Source organism: Pongo pygmaeus, chromosome 11, assembly GCF_028885625.2.
Source record: "Pongo pygmaeus isolate AG05252 chromosome 11, NHGRI_mPonPyg2-v2.0_pri, whole genome shotgun sequence".
In the NCBI taxonomy this organism is placed as follows: Eukaryota; Metazoa; Chordata; class Mammalia; order Primates; family Hominidae; genus Pongo; species Pongo pygmaeus.
Window position 1 is genome coordinate 68,009,981 of NC_072384.2, and position 24,664 is coordinate 68,034,644.

The 24,664-nt window shown below is 42.8% G+C and overlaps 1 protein-coding gene and 1 long non-coding RNA gene across 6 annotated transcripts in view; one reads left to right on the forward strand and one right to left on the reverse strand.

Moving 5' to 3' along the window:
- Positions 1-22,383, reverse strand: part of LOC129031280 (uncharacterized) — a 115,731-nt gene extending 93,348 nt beyond the window's left edge. For 3 of the 4 annotated variants that reach the window (XR_008500997.2, XR_008500996.2, XR_008500998.2), the window contains exon 1: positions 22,145-22,383. This is a non-coding gene — a long non-coding RNA (uncharacterized LOC129031280). Of the gene's footprint in view, positions 1-16,501; positions 16,559-22,144 lie in introns of those variants that run through there. The other variant, XR_010122928.1, reaches the window with a different exon arrangement.
- CERS6 (ceramide synthase 6) overlaps positions 22,333-24,664 on the forward strand; it is a 327,054-nt gene continuing 324,722 nt past the window's right edge. Inside the window, exon 1 of one of the 2 annotated variants that reach the window (XM_054477374.2) lies at positions 22,333-22,888. In XM_054477374.2, the coding sequence (XP_054333349.1) occupies positions 22,719-22,888 (170 nt within the window). In that variant the 5' untranslated portion in view covers positions 22,333-22,718. The remainder of the gene's footprint in view (positions 22,889-24,664) is intronic. The other variant, XM_054477375.2, reaches the window with a different exon arrangement.

A 24,664-nucleotide genomic window follows, 5' to 3' on the forward strand; every position in this document is an offset into this window, starting at 1 on the left:
ATAGAAGTTTAGAGAGGACTGGGGGAGTATGTCCTGTATATGTGGTAGGGCAGACACAGAGAGGCATGGTGGACAGAAAGCCATCTGAGAGGAGGTGACACTGGAGCTAAGCATTGAATGGTGGCAGCCTCTAGACACACAGAGTGGAGAAGGGATCTCAGCCAGCAGCAGAGAGGCAATGCTGTGTAATGGGCAAGGCAGGCTTTGGATGACATCTCAACTCACTCTTATGATAAATTAGTACAGTGCCTAGAACAAGAAAAAGCACTTAATAAGCGGTCTCTAATTTTACTAGGATGTGAACGTCAGCAAGGTTAAAGGATGATTTAAGGGATGTTAAAATGACATCTAACCTAAAAGTCATTTCCTTAGCTACCGTGCCAGAGACACCACCACCAAAGCCTTTCCTCTCCTTTCACATCACTGCTTATAAAATAATGGCTTATAATCTGAATGAATCCCAGATTCTACACAGTACATACTCATGAGCAGAGGAAAAAAACTATACTTCCCAATTGATTTTCATTGTCCTTGTTCCATAAGTGACTTTCTAACATTTGATAACCTTTTTTTTGCATGCGGAAATAAAAGGTTAGAAGTAAAAATGGACCATTATCTTTCCTTTTCTGATTGAAATCCTTAATCACTGTGAACCTCCCCAAAATATTCAATGGTCCACATGTATCCACATCAAAATTATGGATGGCTCTGGAAACTAGACCAAACTCTGAGGATGACAGAGTGGCAATTGCCAAGTGACACAAGACAAGCTTGGCATATGGCCAAGTTCCCTGGCATTTGGCCAAGTTCCCATTAAAGCCATATGGATTTACAGAAGGGCTTTATGGCATGCTGATATCTTACTGAAATATTCCAAGAAACTAATATTAGATCAGCATGGTAGGTTACTTGGAGGGTAACTGATTGGAGAGATCATTACAATTTCATACAGAAGTGAGCTTCTGTTAAAGACTGGTGCATGCCACCGGATGGTGGGCTAAGAGTTGTGAGGCCCCCAGATATGATAGTGGCCCCAAACAAATATATTCTCTCTTCTATCCTGAGGTTCTGGCTGCAGGAGCTTTAAGAGGACCTTTTCTAGAGGAGTGAAAACAAAGTCTACACATGACTGTTGATTCAAGCACAAACCCCGCAGGCAACTATCTTCTAACTTGGTTTCTCTTGCATTTCAACTTCTCTTTCCCCCAGTTATCTGTTAAGAGAGCCAGAAAAGGGTGTATATTGAGAGCCCCCATTCACCTCCAAGTTTTACCTTTAGTAGCTGCCTTTATAATAATAATAATGTCTAACATTACTGAGCACTTATATATACTATTTGTTCAATCTTCACAACACCACCATGCATTAGATATGGTTTAATTTATTAAATTAATTAATTTATTAATTTATTAGCCCTTACAGCTTCTGTGAGTCAGGAATTCAGATGAAACATAATAAGTATAATTTATCTCTGCCCCATGAGGTCTGGCTCAGCTGGAGGACTTGAAGACTGCAAAGTTCTGAAGGCTCATTCACTCATGTCTGGTGGTTGACACTGGCTATCAGCTATGGGTCTAGGTGGGGATATCAGTTGCAACACCCACACGTGGCCTCTCCATGTGGCCTGGGCTTCCTCACATCATAGTGACTGGGTTTCAATGGCAAATGTGTGTGAGTGTGTGTGTGTGTGTGAGAGAGAGAGAGAGAGAGAGACAGAGAGAAAGTGCCAGGCAGAAGCCCTGGCTGGAAGTCACATTACTTTTGCCACATCCTTTTGTTGAGCCAGTTTCAAAGTTCAGCCCAGATTCAAGGGAAAGGAATACAGACTCCATCTCTTGATGAAGGAATATCAACATCACTTCATAAGACTAGCATGTGGCACGAAATATATATTGGTGCAGCTGTCTTTTGGAAAATATAAACTGCCACACACTTGTGTTTTATAGATGAAACACCAGAGGCTTAAAGAGTATAAATAAATTGCTTGTGATCATGCAACTGGTGAAAAGAAAAGCCAAGATAGGAATCTACTGGTTTCCAGAATCCATGCTTTAAAAAAAAATCAGTGTTATACTATATCCCACCCCAAATTCTTTCCAGCTTTAAATTTTTAAAGAAATGATAAATTTAAAATAATGGATTTCAATTTCTATTATAGAAAGTATGCCACAGACTTCATAAACCTGGATTGGGGGTGGTAATACAAGATCACAATTATTTTAATTTCCAAATTACAAGAGCTGAAGTCTCTAATAATTCATGTCCTTGATCTTACTGTTTTCCCTAAAATTTCTTTCTCTCTATTTCTATAGCTCCTAAAGAGGTGTGTCTTATGTGCCTACAAACCTATCTGTCCTCTGTGAGACAGATACCCTGACTTTGTTTCCTCTACCACTGGTGGGACTTCTGAGATCATCAGTGACAAGGGAGCTGGGTCTTCTCACTACAGGAGCAGCTGGGGGGAGCCATAGGAGAACTGGTTTTGCACAAAGGTAGGAACAAAGACACACATACCAACTCTGAGCCACACTTTGTCTTGTCACCTAGGCAGAGAAGTAGCATTGCCTTTCCCAGAGAATGACAGGGTCCATGGAAGCTGATCCTTCCATTTCATTTCCACGTCATTCTCATTTCCTTTCACTGATGCTAATTTCTGTCTTAAAAAAAAAAAAAAGCAGTTGCTGGATGCGGCGGCTCACGCCTGTAATGCCAGCACTTTGGGAGGCCAAGGTGGGCAGATCATGAGGTCAGAAGATCGAGACCATCCTGGCTAACACGGTGAAACCCTGTCTCTAATAAAAATACAAAAAACTAGCCAGGCATGGTGGCGGGTGCCTGTAGTCCCAGCTACTCGGGAGGCTGAGGCAGGAGAATGGCGTGAACCCAGGAGGCGGAGCTTTCAGTGAGCTGAGATGGCGCCACTGCACTCCAGCCTGGGCGACAGAGCAAGACTCTGTTTCCAAAAAAAAAAAAAAAAAAAAAAAGCAAAAGAATCCACCCCATCCTATCCTCATGCTATCTAGGACAGGCCGTAATTCAGCCTGGGTATCCAAACTTACTTCTACAAGGGTTAGGAAGACTTCTGTTTTTCCTTTCCACCAAAAAACTGCAACAAAGTCTACAGGGAAAGCTCAGCTCATAACACAAGAACTTATGTACCAAACATAACCTCTGACTTCTAGGGCTAAACATGGGTCTTCTGGTTATAGGTGACCTCACTTTGCTGCCAAAACAATGGGTGCACGTTTCCTTTTCATTTGGATGTCTCAAAGAACACTGAGGTAGTTTTTCCTAAACAAAAGAGGAGTTAACTCAAAAACAAATTCTCTTTTTGTACACTGCTCAAAGCTGTGAAAAAAAAGTTTTCCCAGGCTTCTTTCTACTTTAGCGAGATAACAAGGCCACAGCTTCAGAACTCTTTGCAAGAAGAAAAATTCTTGCTAAGATGTAGCTCAAATATGGGAGCCCAGCTGTGGGGGAGGTAGCAGAAGGCTCTACATTCCACAGCTGGCCTTTCCCTCATGGGATTAGGATACTACTAGTAATAGTAGTGATAGTAATAATGAGGAGGAGGAGAAGGAGGAGGGGAAAAGGGAGAAGGAGAAGGTACAGGAGGAGAGAAGTAAAATGCACTGAATTCTTTCTAAGTACTGAACACAGTGCTAAATGCTTTCATCTAGTTGCAACAGCTAGATGAGGTAGATACTGTTAGGCATGTATATGAAAAGATGCCGTTTTTTTCAGATAAGGAAACTCAGGTTTAAAGATGTTGAGAGTTGAGAGTTGTCCAAGTCCACACAGCTTGTAAGAGGTGAAGCTGGGATTTATTAATAGACCCAAGTATTTTTACTCCTGAACTCTTCCATAGTTTATATCAACTGTCTCCAGCTTCAAATTAGCTGTTAGCTGTTGTTTTCCTAAGAAATTCAATTAGTCCAAACTTTATTAAACACTCACTGTGTGCACAAATCCATGCTAGGTCCTGGGATGATAGAAATGGAATAAGATCCTGTTCCTGCCTGAGGAAGCCAGGGGTTCAACAGGGAAGACAACATGCATGGTAGGGAGGGCTCTTAGGGTCCTCTGGGATCACCAAGTAGGGAGGGATTAGTTCTAACCCTGACGTGATCTAGGGAAAATTCTAGAATGTGGTTTTTGCAATGGAAATAACTTATAAATACAATTTTGATAGGTAGAAAAGAAAAGAGGGAAAGACATTCTAAACGGGGAAATCATATTAAGAAAAAAGAAGACAAATGGTCTGTTAAAATGCATGGTATGGAGAGAAGAAGGTTGAATTGTCAGGATATGGATAGAAAGCTAGGTGGTTTGGGTGAGAGCCTCAAAAGATGGATCAGGAAAGACAGAAGGGAAGCCAGTTGTGGTGGGCCCTGCTTGTCCAGAAGGAGTTTGGATTTGTCCTGTGGACAGGGAGAGCCATTCAGAGGCTTTTGTGCGGAGGAGTGGCAGAATTATCTGGGTGTTTTCAATACCAGGTAGCTCCTGTAACCCCTCTAGTGGACAGGATTTTTGGATCCACCTTGCATACTTTTAAGCTGGTTGGGATACCCCAAAGGGAGGGCCAGCCTCATCTTTCACCTCCAGTGCTCTATTTTGTTTCCTTGAATTGGATTTTTAGTGGCATTGCCTTTCATGTGGCTCTCATGTTACTTAGGTATATTCCAACAGTGGGGGAAAAGGCTGAGATTTGTGCTTAAATTCTCAACCAGAGGCCAAATGTTGACCACTGGCAGACATTCTCAGGGAGGGCAAAGGTTTGCAAGAGGGGAGAATGTGTGTGGGAGAAGAGCAAATCCGCTACAGTCCTGAAAGTGACCTGGGAGATGGAAGGGCGGGGAGAAGGGTTATTTCACAGTTATAGCCTTTTCCTGGCCTCTTCAATTACATTTGCTTATCTTTGTATTTTTAGCTTTATACAATTGAAATAATTTATCTTTATGGAAAGCCTAAGACGTGACATTTTTCCAAATGATTTGTTATTCTTTTTTGATACCGTAGACGTCTTCTTCACTGAGATCTATGAAGAGACTCATCCTTGCTAAGTAGCCTTTGTGAGAATGGTCTGGAGTCCAGAAAAGTAATCGCTGCAATGCCCCTATAATCTGTACCTTGGCTAACCTTGTAAAGCCTGAGCAGACACCTCTGTCTGTGCTGCCGACTAGATTAGAGTAGGTGGAATCAGATATTGCGAGAAAATAAAGCAGGCTTTCTACCTCAGTGAAAATTTCTCTTTTCAAACTGACAACCGCCTATAAACTGTCTAATTCCATGTGGGCTGCCATGCTTACCCTCAGGCGCTGAGTAGCTCTGGTGTGCAGCTTAAAAGTTAGTCCACCGGTCAAAACAGTTACTGGTTGACTGCTGAATTAGGGGGGTTATAGAAGGCATAGAAAACCATATCCTCATGTTTCAGTAAGTTAAGAGATAATACCTACATGCAAACCTCTGCAAACTGTTCACCAAGCCTGTAGAAGAAATGCTTTGACATTGTTTTGAAGAATAGAGTAACCGGAGTGCAACTATGACTTCTGTACATTAGGAGGCAGGTCGGCCCAGGGGCCAGGGTAGAGGCCTGCACAGGGCATTTGGCCTAGACTTCCTAAGCTTACCACGTGCCTCAGATGTAGACATTTGACCCTACCAGTGTAGGTCAAAATGGGATGGGTCCTAGAACTCCTGAGAGTCACTGACAGCTCTAGAGGGAGAAGACATTCCTCATCAGCCTGAAGCGTATGGGCTAGTCTATACATTGTGCTCTGTAATTCATGTGTTTTAATAGATTTCATAATTGATGATGGCACAATTATATTGCATTGTGTTTGTGTGCGTTAATATTAATTAGGAAGTTTCTAAAATGGCCAGCTTGTAATTCTGTAGAGCCATTTTGTTATTATTTATTTTAATATACCGGGAGCCTCAAAGAATTAAAGTGAGTATGTTACCAGCAGCAAATCTGTACAGGTTTGCAGCAACCTCTATTCTTGCCTCCTAAGAAAGAATTTAACTGAGGGGTGTAAGGCAGAAGGAGAGAACAAGGCAAGTTTTAGAGCAGCAGTGAAAGTGTATTAAAAAAATTAGAGCAGGAATGAAAGGAAGTACATTTGGAAGAGAGCCAAGCTGGTGACTGGAGATCAAGTGTGCAGTTTGACTTTTGACTTGAGGTTTTATATGTTGGCATGTTTCTGGGGTCTTGCATTCCTTTTCCTGTGATTCTTTCCTTGAGGTGGGCTGTCTGCGTGTGCAGTGGCTTGCTAGCACTTGGGAGAGGAGCAAGTGCAGTGCTGGAGTTGTACACATGCTCACTTGAGGTGTTCTTCCCCTACCAGCCAAATGTCCCTAGAAAGTCAAATGCCAGTTAAACTCTACCATTTTTCCTCTTAATCAGCATGCTTGAGCCCTCTGGCCCAACTCCGGAGATCTTACTGGGGAGCTGCTGATCACCAGTTTCAGGTTTTTTCTATCTATTAGGAGATTACCTTTCCCTGGCACTGGCTACAACCAATTATTATTTTAGAGAAACAGTGTAACAGCCACCTGACCATCACCTGATAGTTGCCTGACATTCCTCATGGTGGTGGGGAGCCTTCTCTTGCCCTGCTCATGCCTGACTAGGTACCTACAAATGGAGCCTCACTTGACCTCCCTGCACTCTGAATATGAGGAAGTTATGGAGCTTCCTCAACTTGTCTCCTCAGTCCCAGCCATAGAGGAAAACACCTCCAGGTTTGGAAAACTGGTGTGCATTAACATGAATTATATGTGTGTCAGTACTTAAGCTTGCCCATTTTAGGTCCTGCTGACTGAGCTGTCCATCTTTCCCTGAAGCAGTCTATAGCATTTTCTTTTCTTTTTTTAATAATAAAAATTTTAAATATTTTATTAAAGAGACAGGTCTCGCTGTGTTGTCCAGGATGTAGTGCAGTAGCTATTCACAGGCACAGTCCCACTGCTGATCAGCCCGTGTATTAGTCCATTCCTGCACTGCTATAAAGACATACCTGAGACTGGGTAATTTATAAAGAAAAGAGGTTAATTGGCTCATGGTTCTGCAGGCTGTACAGGTTTCTCCTTCTGGGAGGGCCTCAAGAAACTTACAATCATGGTGCAAGGTGAAGGGGAAGCAAGCACATCTTACATGGCAGGAACAGGAGGAAGATAGACAGGGGAAGGTGCTACACAGTTTTAAACAACAAGATTTTATGAGAACTCTATCATGAGACAGCACTAGGGGGATGATGCTAAACCTTTAGAAACTGCCCCTATGATTCAATCACCTCCCACCAGGCCCCGCCTCCAACACTGGGGATTACAATTTGACATGAGATTTCGGTGGGAATTCAGAGCCAAACCATATCAGCAGAGGAGTTTTGACCTGCTCTATTTCCAGCCTGGGCCAGTTCACCCCTCCTTTGGCAACCTGGTGGTCCCCCATTCCAGGGAGTTTACCATATTGGAAGCAAGCTTAATGCAGACACCTGATCAGCATAGCACCCTACATCCCAGGACTCCTGGGCTCAACTAATCCCCCTGCCTTGGCCTCCTGAGTAGCTGGGATTACAGTTGCATACCACCAAGCCCAGCTTTGTAGCATCTTCCTGTTCTTAAAGCATTTAAGGGGTAGTCTATGAGCACTTGTTAAATCTACTAAAAATGAGAAGGTTCTGTGTGGAGACAGCACACATGAGGGTTGAGCTGAGACGATTCCAGCCTAGGAAAATGAGTAACACTGCAAGTGTTGTTAGCTAATCCTGCCACATGCTCAACTTCGACTACACTTTGACTGATTCTGGCCAAACTCACCTATGATGGCCAGTTTTAGTGCAAAAGTTTGCCTGTGTACATGTGACTTTGGGTCCACACACAGTTATTCTGATTAAATACCTGAGGCCCGTGTTGCCTACACAGGATATCCAGCCACTGTCCTAGCTCAGCTTCCAGAATAAATCTTTATTGATTGTTAGAAAAAAGTAAGTTTGACATAAAAAACCCCCCAATAACCCTGCATTTCACTCATTTAACAATGATTAACTGAACAGCCCCAGCTGCCAAGGGCTGCCCAAGGCATGGGGTAGAACAGTGACCAGGACAGGCCCTACTGTCCCCAAGCCCACATGCTGTGGTGGGAAGACAAGAACAAACAAATAAATAACTAAACCCACAAGAAGATTTCAGATGGCCACGAGCTATGTGAAGAAAATAACATGGGGTAATTTGATAGATTAGGTAGCAACTTTAGATTATATGGTCAGAGTTCGCTGCCAGAGGAAGTGATGTTTGAGCCCATGACTTGTACCTACATTTAGAGCTGAACATTTAGAGCTTTTTATTGTGTCCCATAACTATATAGAGCTCCCTGATGCAAGAATTCCAGAAGAAACAATAGTTACCTGGGTAATACTCAAGTCTCTTACTTAAGATAAATACTCTCATATATGCTTAATGATCTCTGAGTCCAACCAATGTCCTCTGAGAATGTTTGATTTTTTCTTCTGTGGACAGGGCAGGCTACTTGCTTGTGGGGAAGTGTCAGGGTTGACTGGCCGCTCCTGCTGGTTGGAGATTAGTTAGAATTGCCTGGTGTTAATTACAACTTTTTCCTTCACTTCATTTTTATTGCTATAAAGACCTTTTTTTCTGGAAGGTTCTTTTATTTGAGGTATGATGACATCAATGAAACCGATTTTGCAAACCACCAGTGGAGATTTGTCTTACTGTTTTATTGTGACATCTAAAGTCTTTTTCTCTTTTGCCACTGCCCTGTAGTCAATAAGTGGAAGAAATACTTTTAAAGTGGCTGTTGACTTAGTATCAATGTGTGGCCCACTGGTACTTAAAGATGCAGGGCATTTCCAAGCTTTCCATAAGGGAATAATTAAACCACCGCAGGTAACAAAGAATTAATTTTGAAGTATATTAAGTACCCTTAATTAGCACATTTGAGTTTCGTTTCCCCACAGGGAAAATATTCTCATGGCAACTTGCCATGTCAGAGCTTCTAAAACTTCTCCCTAAACTTATAGCTGAAGCCAGTTTTACTATGCAAATGAGGACTGCAAAAGTCTTTTAAGCCAAATCATTCATAAGCATTTAAGAAGCTCTGGGGCCTCTGGATTTTGTTAATAATTCTGTGGCAATCACTGGGGAAGTCTTCTGAATATATAGCTGGTAAATTCAGAGTGCCTAAACCTAATAACCCACATCTGTGCAGATTTTTGAAAGCTTGTTTTTTTTCCCAAATCCTGATTATGCTGTATTTTAATGGCATTTTAAAGTTTAAGTGAAATTAGAGATCATAAAAATGCCAGACAAATAGATACATCTCAACTTAGACACATCCATCACATGGAGTTGATAGTTTACAACATCATGCAATTAGGGCAGCACAAGGTATTACAGTTTATGAGTCTCAGATTCAATTAAATGAGATCAATTAATCCTTTGGCATATTTACAATATGATTCTCCTATTAAAGTATCTATGCTACATTGAATTTAATTTAACAATGAAAGTGGGCTAATCTGTTTGGCTATTATGTAGATTAATATATTTTTTAATTTTAGGGGAAGACTTTAAAAATTATATGTGCTTTTCAAATATGACCACGTAGAGACTACTTTCGTATGTGTTAATGATTGCCAGGTAATGATTATTTTAGACTTAGATATGAACATTTGCCTAAGATGCACTTCTGAAGGCAACATTAATGATGAACAATTACTGCAAGGGAAGGTTACCTTTGAGATTCTACTCTCTTGGATCCACACATGAGAATGAGCTTGAACTCTATCAACCATTGAGGGAAAGGAAGAATATAGTCTTTTGATTTAGCATCATTGGTTCTCAGATTGTGCAGAGTGATTTCTGATATTGAACTTCTCGTGATTAAAAATAGCACAGAAATGTTCAAAGTGCAAGGAAGGGAAGCTGGCAAGTAACAGGTACTGCCAATACAACTATATGGCCTGAACCCTTTAATTTTTCTTCCCCACTGAGATCCTGTAGGCAGCTAGGAACATATTATGATATGGCCTTTTGGATGCTTTAGGACTTGATGTAGGATAAAGAAAAAAGTGATTTATTTCTTTGGCTTTTAAAATTTCTCTAACTTTTGAGCATGCTTCTGTCTGAGAGTAAGTGCCTCCTGGTTTGTCTTTTCTTTCTCCATGTTTTCGTTTCATCCTTGTTTCATCTGCCCTCTAAGAGAGGAGAAATATAGGACAGAAGATGTCCTAAAGTATTAGCGCATTGCCCAGTTTGTGTTATTGGAGATTTATGTTACTGGAAATTTTTGGGTAGCAGCAGAACAGGGCAGAAAAGGGCAAGAGGCTAGGCCATGTGTGCAATGCCAAGAAGTGTGATACCATGGGGATCTAGGCTTCTAAGCAAACCTGCCACTAGGTAGAGACAGTAGGCAATAAAGGTTCTGGAATGCCAGGGTAAGCCTTTGGTATGATTATACAAGAAATCAGAGGGCAAGAAGCAGACATATGTAAGGCAAGATGATTTAAGCATGAAACAGTAGACAGTGCCCTGATGAAGACATCTTAGAAATGGGGATACTTCTGCCTCAGCTATGTATCTTTTCATAGAATTTTGGTTGGACTATACAATCTAAAACAGCAGGCACTGTGTCTCTTTTGCTCAGTATTATATTGTTTAACTCTTGGCATTGAGCTTTGTAAATATTAGTTGAATGAATGAATGAATTCTGAGACTGAAGTCCATCCTAGTACTGCAGCCCAGGATCTGTAGGTGAAACACAACTCCTCCTCCACTTCCTCTGCATCTTCCTTTTTCCTCCTCCTTCTCATCATCAAAATGACTGAAGCCACTTTTTACTGAACACTGACCACGTGCCAGGTGTTACACTATGTGCTTTACATTCATTATCTTATTTGAAACTTACAACAATTCTACTGGGTAGGTGCTGTTTTCTTTGAACCTCTTTAATAGGGATTGAGGCATAGAGATTTTTACCTACCAATGGTCACATAACTAGTGACTAGGGGCCCTTACTCCAAACACAGGCATTTGACTTGAGAACTCATGCTTTCAAGTGACATTATTTATCATGCTTCTTGTTCCTATAATGTTAATCATGAAAGTGCATCCTGAGATAATAGTTTTTGCCACCCTGAATCTGTGATTAAAATGAGACCCCTGATGATCTACACTGGACATGTAGCATGAATGAGAAACAACCTTTTCATGCATCAAGCCAGAGAAAGTTTGTTTTTTTCAATTCTGTGGCACAGCAGTGCTTATTCTGATATAGATGTTCCTCATTTTTGCCCCCTTCAAATAATCTAAATTTGTTCCAGAGATGCCTACTCAAGGACATTAGTCATTCTCTAAGGATATAAATGTGTGTTGCAAGAATTTGTTTAAAATTACTCAAAGATCCCATATGAACTTACAAATTAAGTCATTATATGATGCTATTACATAAGGGTATAAAATAATCTTTAAAATATAATATTAATCTCATTAAAATAATCCATTTTGGTTACCTTCAAATGATAGATCAATAATAGTTTAATAGTATTTCTTTGTACTGCTTCCTGTATCTCCTTTTTTATTGTACTTTCTTGCATACTTTTATTTTTCTTTTAGGCTTTTAATCTCCTCCCTTTTGAGATGGTTAATGAAAAGTCTCTGAGGATGAGAAAAGCATCCCTAGAATAAAATTGCTGAACAGGATCAACTTCAAAAGCATGCAGATTAAAATTTCCACATCATGGGCACATGAAAAAGGAAATTATTAGGGTACATGTCTTCCTCCCAACCGAAGGAGTTCCAGATTCTGTTTTGTATTCCTGCCCTCCTTTCCATGGTGGTTTTTTTTTTTTTCTTTTTTTTTTTTTGAGACGGAGTCTCACTCTGTCGCCCAGACTGGAGTGCAGTGGCACGATCTCGGCTCACCGCAAGCTCCATCTCCCAGGTTCACGCCATTCTCCTGCCTCAGCCTCCCAAGTAGCTGGGACTACAGGTGCCCGCCACCACGCCTGGCTAATTTTTCCTATTTTTAGTAGAGACGGGGTTTCACTGTGTTAGCCAGGATGCTCTCGATCTCCTGACCTTGTGATCCACCTGCCTCGGCCTCCCAAAGTGCTGGGATTACAGGCATGAGCCACTGCGCCCGGCCTCCATAGTGTTTTACATTAACTCCAAAATATTAAAGGGAACTTAGATGATGTCTATTTCCAAGTCACTTTTACAAAGGAATACCTCTTCCCCCACATGTCTAACAGTTAAACCTCTACCTCAATACTTCACATGACAGGACATTTACTGGTTGATGTAGCTGCTGACTCATTTTTGGCCAGCTTTGCACATTTCTTCTATGAAGATAAAATTAGCCTTTTAGTTATATCAGCAAATTGTCCTAAAGTCTGCCCTCTCCACCTATACAGACTAGGTAAAATTGCACCCCCGAAGAGACCTTCCAATATTGGAACACACATATCAGGTCTCCAAAGAATCTTTTATTCTCTATTTTCTTCCATGGTTCCCAGGATAACTGGAATACAGCTGTCCCTGTGGATCCCACCTATTCCTTACACATGGCTCAAATTCAGTTTCTTGGTCTCCTGAGATTCAAAATCCAACTCTATAATTTTTCTAATTTTCTTCAGGTTACATACTCTAATTTGCTTGTTTGTATAAACTGCCAATATCAAAACCCAATCTCTACAGGTTTCCACAAAATGACACTGGATCTAAGCAGTTTGTGTTTAAGATGTTTATAATAGCTTTGTGGCAAAAACATCCTGAGGAATCGCACAGTAGATGCATGGGCTTCTGAAACCTCCCTCCATCCCCTTATCTCTCTCTTCCTTACTTCGTTCCTCACTTTCTCTGCCCAGTAAAAGCTTATTCTTTTATTCATCTCAGAAATAACAGTCACTCATTCCCAGATTTAAAAGGCTCAGCCTACCTTAAAGGTAGATTATTTCAACAAAGGCTGGGTCTTCTTTTCCTAAAACAATGAAATGTTCACCAATTTGTTACAATACATAATAACAATAAGTTCCTCCTTTTAAATGTTAAACATGTTACATTATCTCATTTAATCTTACTTTAAGCCCAGGTGGTAACAATATGATTCCCTAGGTTTCAAGAGCTCGAGTAGTTTTTATAAGGAAAAATACATTACTACTGGCAAAATCCGGCCCTTAAACCTACATTTTCTTTTTAACTCCAAAGTTGGTACTCTTAACATGGTTACTAAACATCTCCTCAGGATTTCCATATCCCTCACCATTGTGATTGTTACTCATTGGATAAATTCCATTAAAACAAAAAGTGTTCCTTTAAAAATATGGCCTCCTAAATAAATACAGTCCTTTAGCCACAAAGACAAAGAACTAACTGAAGTTTGCAAACACTGGCCAATAGATAAAAAGAAGGAAGAAGAAAGGAGAATTTGAATCCCTGTAAAATCTTCAGTTCACGAATATTTACTTTTACGTGGCCTGTTTAATTTATTTTGTTTCCTGTCTGGCTCCTGAAGTCATCTGAGTTTGCAATCCCTACTTTTAAATAATATGGCACATTCTTGGCTTCCAAGGATTTGATAGTTACAGTTATAATCCTTCCCGAGCAACCCAATAGGTCTACGACTTATGGTAACTTCTAACCTTGCTGTGGAATGAATATGAATTGCCTGTCCTCTAAAACTACTGTTTGGCATAAAGTAATTCAGCAAATGAGTGCACCTAGAAAACTACCCAGCTTCTACATATGACATGACCTTTCTATTCTCTATTTGTCTTTACATTTTTTATTCTATACAGAAAACTATATGCTATAAGGTCATTCATGTTCTGTAGAATTCATGAAGATCTTAGAGTTTAAACTTCAGAAGTTTCCATTTTTCTCTGAATCAACACTGCTGATTGATGATTTCTAAATGATGCCTATCTGTTAAAAAAATTTTTCAAGACTGGGAGCAGTGGCTCACACCTGTAATCCCAGCACTTTGGGAGGCCAAGGCAGGCATATTACCTGAGGTCAGGAGTTTGAGACCAGCCTGGTCAACACGGTGAAACTCCATCTCTACTAAGAATGCAAAAATTAGCTGGGCATGGTGGCAGGCACCTGTAACCCCAACTACTTGGGAGGCTGAGGCAGGAGAACTGCTTGAACCTGGGAGGCAGAGATTGCAGTGAGCCAAGATTCCACCACTGCACTCCAGCCTGGGCAACAAAGCGAGATTCTGTCTCCAAAAAAAAAACAAAAAACAAACAAACAAACAAACAAAAATTCAAGTATAACCAACCAAAAATAGCACAAAATTCATCCGAACTCACTAGACAAATGGTTGATAATTCTGCAGGCAAGTTAGACTTTTGTTGTTGTTGTTGTTCAGAGGCAAGGATTCCCTGGGTGACATGGAGTATAACTCAGAGATATTCCTAATGTCTTCATGTAGAAGTGATTAGTCAAATACATAGTGCTGTGATTTGTTCAAGGTGATGATACTAGACGTGAATCCTGTCGTTGAATTCTAGATCCATCTATCCAACACAAAAATACTATTCCTATTTTATAAGTGTGAAAACTAAGATGATTTTGCTGGGCTTTGCAAGATCATGTCTTTATTAACAGATTTTCTCGTAGTCATAGGTGTGAAAAATAGAATGGGTCATTCTGTGAGGTAGTGAGCTTCTTGCCATCAGAGATGTTTAGTCATAGCTCAGATGATCACAAAAGATGAATTGTACTTATTGGTATATAAGGTCCCTTCCAGTCCTGAAATTCTGTTTCTATATAAAGTAAATAATTTCAAGCAATATTTCAGGTTATTTACTCTTCCCACAAATTTGGCCAGATAATTGCTTTTCTGTTTCTCTTTGATTATAAAAACCTTTGCATAACGGAAAGTAGAACTTAGGCATTCTGGCTCATAAATCTAAATGTGTCCCCAAAAGTTTGTGTGTTGGAAATTTGATTGCCATTGTGGCAGTATTAAGAGATGGACCTTTAAGAGATGAACAGGCCATGAGGGATCTGCCCTCAGTTGGATTAATGCTGTTATCTTGGGCGTGGATTAGTTACTGCCAAAAGTGGGTTCCTGATTTAAAAAGGGGTAAGTTCAGCCCCATTCATCTCTCTCTCTGTCTTCATATGTGCTTGCTTGTCATGTGATCCCTTCTGCCATGCGATGACCCTCACCAGATGCCAGTGCCATGCTCTTGGATTTCCTAGCTTCCAGAACCATGAGCCAAATAAACTTCTTTTCTTGATAAATTACCCAGTCTTTGGTATTATGTTATAGCAGCAGAAAACAGAAAAAGACACCTTCCCCCTAAATGCTATTTACCTATATGTATATGCAGAGAATGCCATCATTGCTGATTATGTCTAGCAGGTGGTTGAACATATGCATAAACTTAGAGATATATATAGCTAGGTGAATTTAATCTCTAACTGGATAGCCCACAGTCAGATCAACCTAGCTGTTTCTCACTTTTCTTTGGTAGTCTTGCAACACATTTGGCCTGGTTAAAATTTTAATGCGATTCTAACACAACATTAGTAGGTTGAAGAAAGTTGCAAGGGGAACATTAACATTTAAATAGATTTTGATTATTAGAGAGAAGTCAGAAAATCTAGCCAGTGATTTGATTTAGTTAGAAATACCAGAGTAATTGATGGCTGTCAGTATTAGAAAAGATTTTCCAGAGGTAGAAACTGTCAAGATAAAGGAGGGAGGAGAAAGATCTTCAACGTCTGACATGGTTGTATGAAAGAATGTGAGCATAGGAGGGAGCAAGTCCTGCTGGAGAACTTCCAGCAATAACATGTACTCAATTCCCTTCTGGGTTACAGACCTTAACTCAGCCTAACTCCAATGCTGTGAGTTAAATACTCATTTCCTTATCTTAAGATGGCAGGAGAGGCTGCGTTTTCTGCACTGCTATCGGTGATCTTCATATTGTGGGGCTAAATCCTGCTTATTTCTTGCCCAAACTAGTCCTCCCCACCTCCCACTCAATATTGTATAAATGAAAACTCAAGAGATTAGTACATGGACCACAAAAAATGAGTGTAGATTTAAGACAGTTTTGCCAACCACAGCAAGGAGGTTTTACACTTATGAAAAACAACTGTACAAATAAAATTTAGCAATATTTCCATATTATTCTCAGTGAAAACCAGGTTCCTTTAAAATCAATGAATTGTGTGTTTAAACTGAGCGCTTACCTTTAGTACTTTCCTGGTGTTTTAAGCAACAAATGATTTTTATTTGTATATATTTTTAAAACCTACAATAGTTGAGTGTGTATTGTGTACCCGGCATCATGCTTATTGCTATGATCAGAGATAAAATACAGTTCTTACTAAATAAACAGAAGTATTCCTTTGCCTCATCGTAAAGGCCATTTGTAATCTGGAGTGCCAGCAATATTTTGTTTATTGTCCCCAGCAAATCTTCCTCACTTTCTACCTTTGATCATGCCTTTTCAAATCTTACCTATTCTTTAAAGTCTGATTCCATTTTTGTGTCTTCCTTGAAGTTCCCTTGATCTCTTCAAAACAGAATGTCTCCTTCCTCCTTTGAGCAGGAAGTGCTTGTTGTCTGCAGTACTTGCACACTTGTCACATACTGTCGAGGGCCATCTTCAGTGGTGTTGGCATGTATTGTTATCTAGCTTTTCATGTGAGCACATCCTGCTCTCCAAATAGCTTTTATGTTCTTTTTGTAGAACAAGTACTATATAAATTTGTGTTATGCAACCCATAGTGGAAATTCATCTAAACTTCTGGCTGATCTCCTGCATCTAAAAAGTGGAGATTGCGGCTGGGCGCGGTGGCTCACGCCTGTAATCCTAGCACTTTGGGAGGCCGAGGCGGGCAGATCACGAGGTCAGGAGTTTGAGACCAGCCTGACTAACATGGTGAAACCCTGTCTCTACTAAAAATACAAAAATTAGCCAGGCATGGTGGCACGCGCCTGTAATCCCAGCTATTCAGGAGGCTGAGGCAGGAGAACCACCTGGGAGGTGGAGGTTGCAGTAAGCCGAGATTGCGCCACTGCACTCCAGCCTGGGCGACAGAGCGAGACTCTGTCACAAAACAAAACAAAACAAAACAAAACAAAACAAACAAAAAAAAGTGGAGATTGCTTACAATGTGAACTCAAATTAAGACCTGGATGTGGACCTGAGAATGAGAGATAAAGCTCAGCTTTGTTGGTATTTTCCAGTTGCTTGGAAATCAGGGTGTATTCTCAGGTGATGTTTTCTATTCAGAAAACAAAGCATGCTTTCCTAATATGCAGTGCAACTGGTGTCACTTCCCCTGAACACATTTTTTTCTCCCCTTTTCTCTTGCCTTGTCCCTTGTATTTACCGACCAGCTACTTACTTTCTCACTGGGCTACATATTAGTCTGATGCATAAATTGTATTTTGGTTTCCTGGGGCACCAATTAGAAGTCTTTCTTGTACATTTACAAAGTAGCTTTCTTGGGAGGTATGCTGTGCTATCCCCCTCCTGTGACTAACTTCCCTAGGGCCTCAGCTGAGCTCAGGATAGTGTTAAAGACATGTACTCTTGCTGTGCACAGTGGTATGCACCTGTGGCCCAGCTATTTGGGAAGGAGGCTGAGGCAGGAGGACTGCCTGAGCCCAGGAGTTCTGGGCTATAGTGCACTATGCCAAATGGGTGTCTGCACTAAGTTCAGAATCAATATGGTGACCTCCTGGGAGCAGAGGATTACCAGGTTGCCTAAGGAGGGGTGAACTGGCCCAGACTGGAAACTGATCAGGTCAAAGCTCCCATGCTGATCAGTAGTGGGACTGCACTCCAGCCTAGACGACATAGTGAGACCCCATCTCTTAAAAAAAAAGACATGTGCTCTTAGAGTAATGTCTTGGATAGTGGGATTTTTGTGAATTGAAATAGCAGCAACTCAACCCAAAAGCAGAATTTATCAAGATATGAGGCTGTTTCACAGAACCTAAGGATGAGAAGTTAGTTGGCCCCTAGGTATTAAATGGAACCTGGAGCTCCAATGCCAACAGGACTCCCTGTGTGTCTCTTACCTTTAACTCTACAGGACTTAATTCTACAGGTCTGCTTTATTTTTTTTTCTCTTGTTGTAGACTAGCTTCTGCTTTTTCTAGCTGTGTAATGAAGCAAGGGGGCCAACAGCTTCTGAGCTGGAATCCTTGAATGTAAGCGTCCATAGAAAGAAAGACTGTCTTGACCCGAATCACAACACCTGAGAAAGGCTTTTATTGCCATGTTAGGCCAATTGTCCATCCCTGGATCAATAAAATGTGATCATATTTGGAATGACAGTTTACTCTAATACGTTTCTGGGGTAAACGTTTAGATGCAAAGTGGTAGGACGGGGCATTGGCTGGAGGAGTTCTACTAGACAGATGAGGAATAGGTGTTTGCTGAACTGTACATGGGTATAGAGAGGAATAGTTTACGAGCCCTTTCTCATGTGTTATCTCATGTGAGCCTCATGACAGTCAGTGACAGAGGCAAGACAGGTACTGTTGATGCACAAATCACACAGGAGGGTATTAACACGCTCTTAGAAACAAAGGAACTTATGGAAGATTCATAGAAAGTACTAAATCTTCCTTTTACTGTCCAACAAAACTCACCCTTCAAAATGTTCCTGAAATCCCTCCACCTTCTCAAAGTTGATGAATGGGAGAGCCACATTATCTTTTGTTCTCCTATTAGTTTAGCTTCTACGTTTCAGGGAAGTGTAGTTTCAGGGAAGCAGGAATGAGAGAAAAGGAGAGTGAGATGAGAGAGAGGAGAGGAAATATAAGGGGGTGAATTACTGAGTGGGTCACAACCTTGAAATAAAATGATGAGTTTGTATCAGGGGGTGAGTTACTGAGTGGGTCACAATCTTGAAATAAAATGATCTTGAAATAAAAATATCAGGGGATATTTTCAGAGGCTGTTTGAAGCTATTGTGTGTGTCCGAGGGGTGGGGAGGAAAGGAATAAAAACGTACTCACTGTCTTCATTGCCCATGATCAAAGTCAGATCCCAGGGCATTAACTCACCAACAGTATTATACATGCTTGGGGACATAGAAGGAGCTGCTGGAGAGCACAGAAGCCATGGAGTAGGAAGCAAGGTACTATGAGGTCATACAGGAAGGAGTGACATGAGAAACCAGGGGTAGTCACAGAGGAAGTTTGGCTGGCCCAGAAGGCTAGGCTCTGACATGTCATGACATGTCATGACATGACTTTCGGACACAAAGGTGGTGAGAGGTCTTAAAAAACCTCTGTCTATGGCCTACAAGAATGCAGCTGGTGCCAATGCATGTTCCAGTGTTACTGAGAAGCTCACCACATGGTCTGGAGTGGTGACGGCAACTTCTACTCCCAAATGAAGACTCACTTCAATGACACCTCACCTCCCTCACCCCAGAATTGACCAATTCCTTCTTTATGCCCACACTATTCTACACACGAGTCTAACATGGATATATAAATATTTAACACAATTATTCAGATTTTTTTCTTCTCCTTGAGAAGACTTTTTGGGGTTGGAGTAATGTTGATTCATTTATTCAATAGTTTATTGAGTATCTACTATGTGCCAGGCACTTTTTTTTAAGTGCTAGGAATAGAACAGTTGATAAAATAAATACAAATCTTTTAACTTTCTGAAGCTTACATTTTAGTGCATGTGTGTGTGGGCAATTGATGAAGATATAGGTACAATACATGTTGTGTTGACGGTGGTAAGTGCCTTGGAGGAAAACAAAGCAAGATAGGAGGAGTGGTGATGGGGAGTGAGGGATGTAGATTAACTAGGGTGGCCAGGGAAGGCTTCAGGGAGAAAATGACATCAGGACATAGCAAACATGGATGTTTGTGTGAAAAGAGTTCCAGGGACAGAGAAGAGCAAGCACAAAGGCTCTAAGACGTAGCTGGTGTGTCCCAGTAAGGGCAGGGTGGCCAGTGCGGACTCAGGCAGGGTGAAGGAGAGAGAAGACTAAATAAGTCAGAGTTAATACGGAGCCAAATATCACAGGTCGTTGGAATAATTTGGCTTTCACTTGGGAGAGATGAGGAAGAAGCAGGGTTTTCACCCCGGGGTGATCTGACAAATTTGCATAGGATCACACTGGCTGAGAATAGACTGTAGAGGGGCAAAGGGTGAAACTGGGAGTTGGGAGGTTACTGGAGTAATGTGGATTAGAAGTATTGGTTGTTTGGACCAACAAACAAGATGGTTGTTTGGACCAAGATGGTAGCAGGGGAGGTGGTGAAAGATGGTGAGATTATGGTTTTAAAATGGTGCTGATGGGATTTGGGATGGATTAGAAAGGAGGTATGAGAGAAAGAGAGAAGGGGAAAAAAAATGACTCCACATTTTTGGCTTGAGCCAAGACTACAGGAGGAAGAGATTTTAAGGGGAAAATTAATAGTTTGGTCATGAGATAGCTTTTAGACATCTGAGTGGTGGTGTTAAATTGACAGTGGATTTAAGAGTCAGAAGGTCAGGAAAAAGTTCATGGCTAGAGATATAAATATGGGAGCTATTAGCATGACATTGGAGGGCATACAGATGTCATTAAAAGCCACGAGACTGGATAAAATCACCAAATGAATACATTCAGATAGAAAAGTGAAGAGGAAAAAAGACTGACTCCTAGGCCACTCTAACTTCTAGGGGTTAGAAAAGTGAGGAGTAACCTGGAAGGAGACTGAGAAGAAATGGCCATGACGGAGGAAGAAATCCAGAAGAGTGAGGCTTCTGGAAGCCAAGTCAAGAATGTTTTAAGACACAGGACCTGACAACTGGGCCAAATGCTACTGACAGAGGTGTTGTGAACTGCTATGAACTGAATGTGTGTGTCCCCCAAAATTCATATGCTGAAATACTAGTTCCCAATGTGATAGTATTCAGAGACAGTCTTTGGGAGGTAATGAGCTAATGAGGGTAGAACCTTCATGAATGGGATTAGTGCCCTTATAAGAAGATAGGGCACTGATCTGTGCTTCCTCTTTCTGTGCTCTCTGCCATGTGAGGATACACAGGAAAACAGCTGTTTGCAAACCAGGAAGAGGATCCTTGCCAGACACTGGATCTGCCTGCACGTTGATCTTGGACTTCCCTGCCTCTAGAACCGTGAGGAATAAATTCTGCTGTTTAAGCAGCCTGGACTAAGATAAGAACTGACCTTTGTGTTTAGCAACATGAAGATCACAGGTGACCTTGAGCAGTTTCAATGCAGCAGAGGAGGCAAATGTCCAAATGGAAGTTCAAAAGAAAATGAGGGGAGAGAAATTGGAAGCACCAGTATAAGCCATTCTTCAGTTTCACTTTCAAGAGACAGAGTGGAAAGAGGGGAAGGAAGGGTAAAAGAAACTCTCTCTCTCTGTCTGTGTGTGTGTGTGTGTGTGTGTGCCGTTATATGCCCATTGGAAAGGTTTAGTATAGCCTACTGGCAGCACCAGGCAGAAAATGAATGTGAGAAAAATGAACAAAAACGCCCCAGAACCATGTATACATGGGCCATGGAATGAATTAACACATGGCTCCTGTATCAGTGGGGAAATGCATTGCGGGAGGGAAGGTGCCTGGGTTAAGCCTCACAGGCCTAATGCCTTAAGGTTTCAGATTCAAAAGGCAGAAATAATGAGCCTGCCGAGTAGCACAGTGGAGGTTCTCATGATGTGCGAGGTCAAAATGTGGTCTAGCAGCCTTTTCAGAGGTTAGTTGAGAGGGGTGGTTTTACAGAACGCTGCAGTTGCTATCATCATCATCATCATCGTCATCAAGTAGCAATTAATAATCAAATAGCAATTAAGTGCCTAATTTTTTGTACCACCTCATAAATCAATATAGGGGGGCTTGTTCCCTGGGGGAGCTACTTTGATGAGAAGCAGCAGTATAAGAGGCCGTAAAGTCAAAGACTGGGGAAAGGCAGGCGTGGGGCAGAGGCAGAAGGCTCTTGCCAAACCATCCTGCCTCAGTTCCTGATTTTTCACCCTGCTTCTCCAAGCGCGGGAGTGGAGGATCCTTTCCCTCTCACTTCCTCCTTTGCTCTTTGCCCCCCTCCCCCTCCCTTTTGCTGTCCTCCCGGAGCAGGGCTGGTTCTGAATCTTGGCCGCAGCCCCTACCTGCTGACCCACCGCCTCCGGGCGCACGGGAAGAGGACTGAGAGCCCTGAAACCCCAGCGGGGCAGGAGCCAGCGTTCTGAGCATGTGCGAGCCAGCCAGGGGGCTAGGGCGGATTTGGGGGGTCGACTTCAGGTCGTCGCCCTAAGCGCAAAGCGAAAGACCGGTGAGAGCAGGGGCGGGCGACACTCCCCGGAGCGATGCCCCTGCGCCCAGGGCGCAGCGACTGCGCCCTGCCCTCCGGGCGTGGGCGAGTTGGCCGCGTGTGTGCCTCGCTGTTTGACGCGAAGACGAGCCAATCAGGGCAGGCGGCCCGAGCTGCCATGTGACGGGCGAGGCGGCCCCTTTCCCCAGCGCGGCCAGAGGGAGGAGAGAACCGGGGCTCGCCGCGAGCCTTCGAGAGCAGCGGCCGCGGAGGAGGCGGCGGCGGCGGCGGCGGCGGGCGGGAGCGGTAGCGGCGGCGGCGGCGGCGGCGGCACAGGCTCGGGGCCAGCCGGGCGCGCATCCCCGGGCGCCCTGCGCGGTGGAGAGCTTGGCAGGCTGCGGGTGCCGCAGGACAGGAGTGGACAAAGCAAGATGGCAGGGATCTTAGCCTGGTTCTGGAACGAGAGGTTTTGGCTCCCGCACAATGTCACCTGGGCGGACCTGAAGAACACGGAGGAGGCCACCTTCCCGCAGGCTGAGGACCTCTATCTCGCTTTTCCCCTGGCCTTCTGCATCTTCATGGTGCGGCTCATCTTCGAGAGGTAAGAAGGGCTGAAGCCCCTCCTCCCCTCCCCCTGCACACACACACACGCGCGCACACGCACACTCGCGTGCTCTCTGGCGCACGCCCCCGCGCCCCCAACGCTCGCGTTCACGCCTCCCAACGTTTGTGTTCGGGGAGGGGTTGCTGACCCCCCTGCCCCGCTGGCTTTCTGGGAGCCAGAAAGGGTCTGGCTTGCCACGGATTTCCTCCCGGGCGCCGGGGAGGAGCCGCGGAGCGTTAGGGTCGCCCCCTGTCCTCCTCCTGGGCCCTGCTCTCTCCTCCCGGCAAGGGCAGGCGAACAAAGGTGAGCGGTGGTCCGGCTCGGGACCCGCCGCATTCCACGGGGCTCGCCCCTCTCCGCCGGCGCGCCACGCAAGGCTGCCAGGCAGGGCTTCCCGCCGGGGCCCGCGCCACCCACCTGACAGCCAGGAACGTTCCGGACGCGCGGCCCAGAGGGAGGAGGAACCGCGCACACTTCAATCTTTATGCTCCAGCACACGGATTGTGGGGGTTGTGCTTCAAAAGAATTCGCCAGGGACTTCTTGACTTCTGGTCGCTGTTTGGTTTTTATCCGTGAAACTATCAGGCCCACAGTCCTGGCAAATAGGAGATAATAGCATTTCAGGTTATTAGCGGTTTCTTTAAAAGAGGATATGACAGGACGGGTCCACATCCTGCAAAATGGTGATATTAAACTGATAACCCTGTCCTATGAATAATCATAAACTTCTTTTTTGGTACTCGAAGGCACTTAAAATTTGGAGGAATTGTCATGCAATTGTATAGTTCCTCGGTTTGGTTGGATATCTCCATTGTGTCACATACAAACTTGTGTTATTCTCATGGAATCCGTTTTCGTCGCGAAACTAGATTGTGCCTGCCATGCATTCTCTGGGTGCTACTGAAAGAAAACCGGGACAGCAGCATACTTTTTTGTTTTTCGTAACAGAAAATATTGTCTTCCCCTTTCTTGTACCCTTCCCTTCCTCTGCCCAATTCATCAGTAAAGGCTGAATTTCTTAGATCACAAAGTAGAGTTTAGATTGCATTTCTCGCTTCCACTCCGCCTTTCTTCCCTGCCTTCAACTCACCTTGGTTTTGTTTCTTAAGCTTTTGCTGGTACCTTATTTGTTGTTCCTCTTTGCCTGAAAACCACTGTTGAGGGTGGCAGAACGCGTCTTTTGAGTCATTTGCTGCTGGAAGAGGCAACAAAGCTTCATGGGGACAAAAAGTATCTTTTGTTTCAGGAAGGTATATTTTTCACCGGACAATATTGTTGCTTGAAAACGAAGTCAGCTGTTCGCCTGCAGAAATTGACATGCACAAAGCAACAGACTTAAAGACCTATGTTTAAATCATTGGAATCTAATACAGATGTGTCATTGATCCTATACAAAAAAGGATCAAAAAAGTCACAGCAGTGCTGTGAAAAAGTGGGTGTGTTTGCAGGTGTAGAGTTACCTCTAGAACAAATGTTTGGTTACAGAAAATATGAACTCTATACAGTTTTGCAGTCTCTCCAAAAACAAGCAGACTCAGGGATAGCAGGTTGCTCTATGTTGGCACATAGTAGGGGATCTACACACAATTGCTGAATTCTGATAAATTGTGTCTTGATAAATTCTGGCTGGGCTCACTTTTAGATAGATAATGCATTTGAAAGAGATGTGCAGTCTTATGTGTTGGAGAACAAAAGCATGATCTGTGCACAAAAAGCTGAATTTTCCTGACATCCTCCTTCTCTGTGCTGATTCCAGGCTGTTCACTGTGTTTA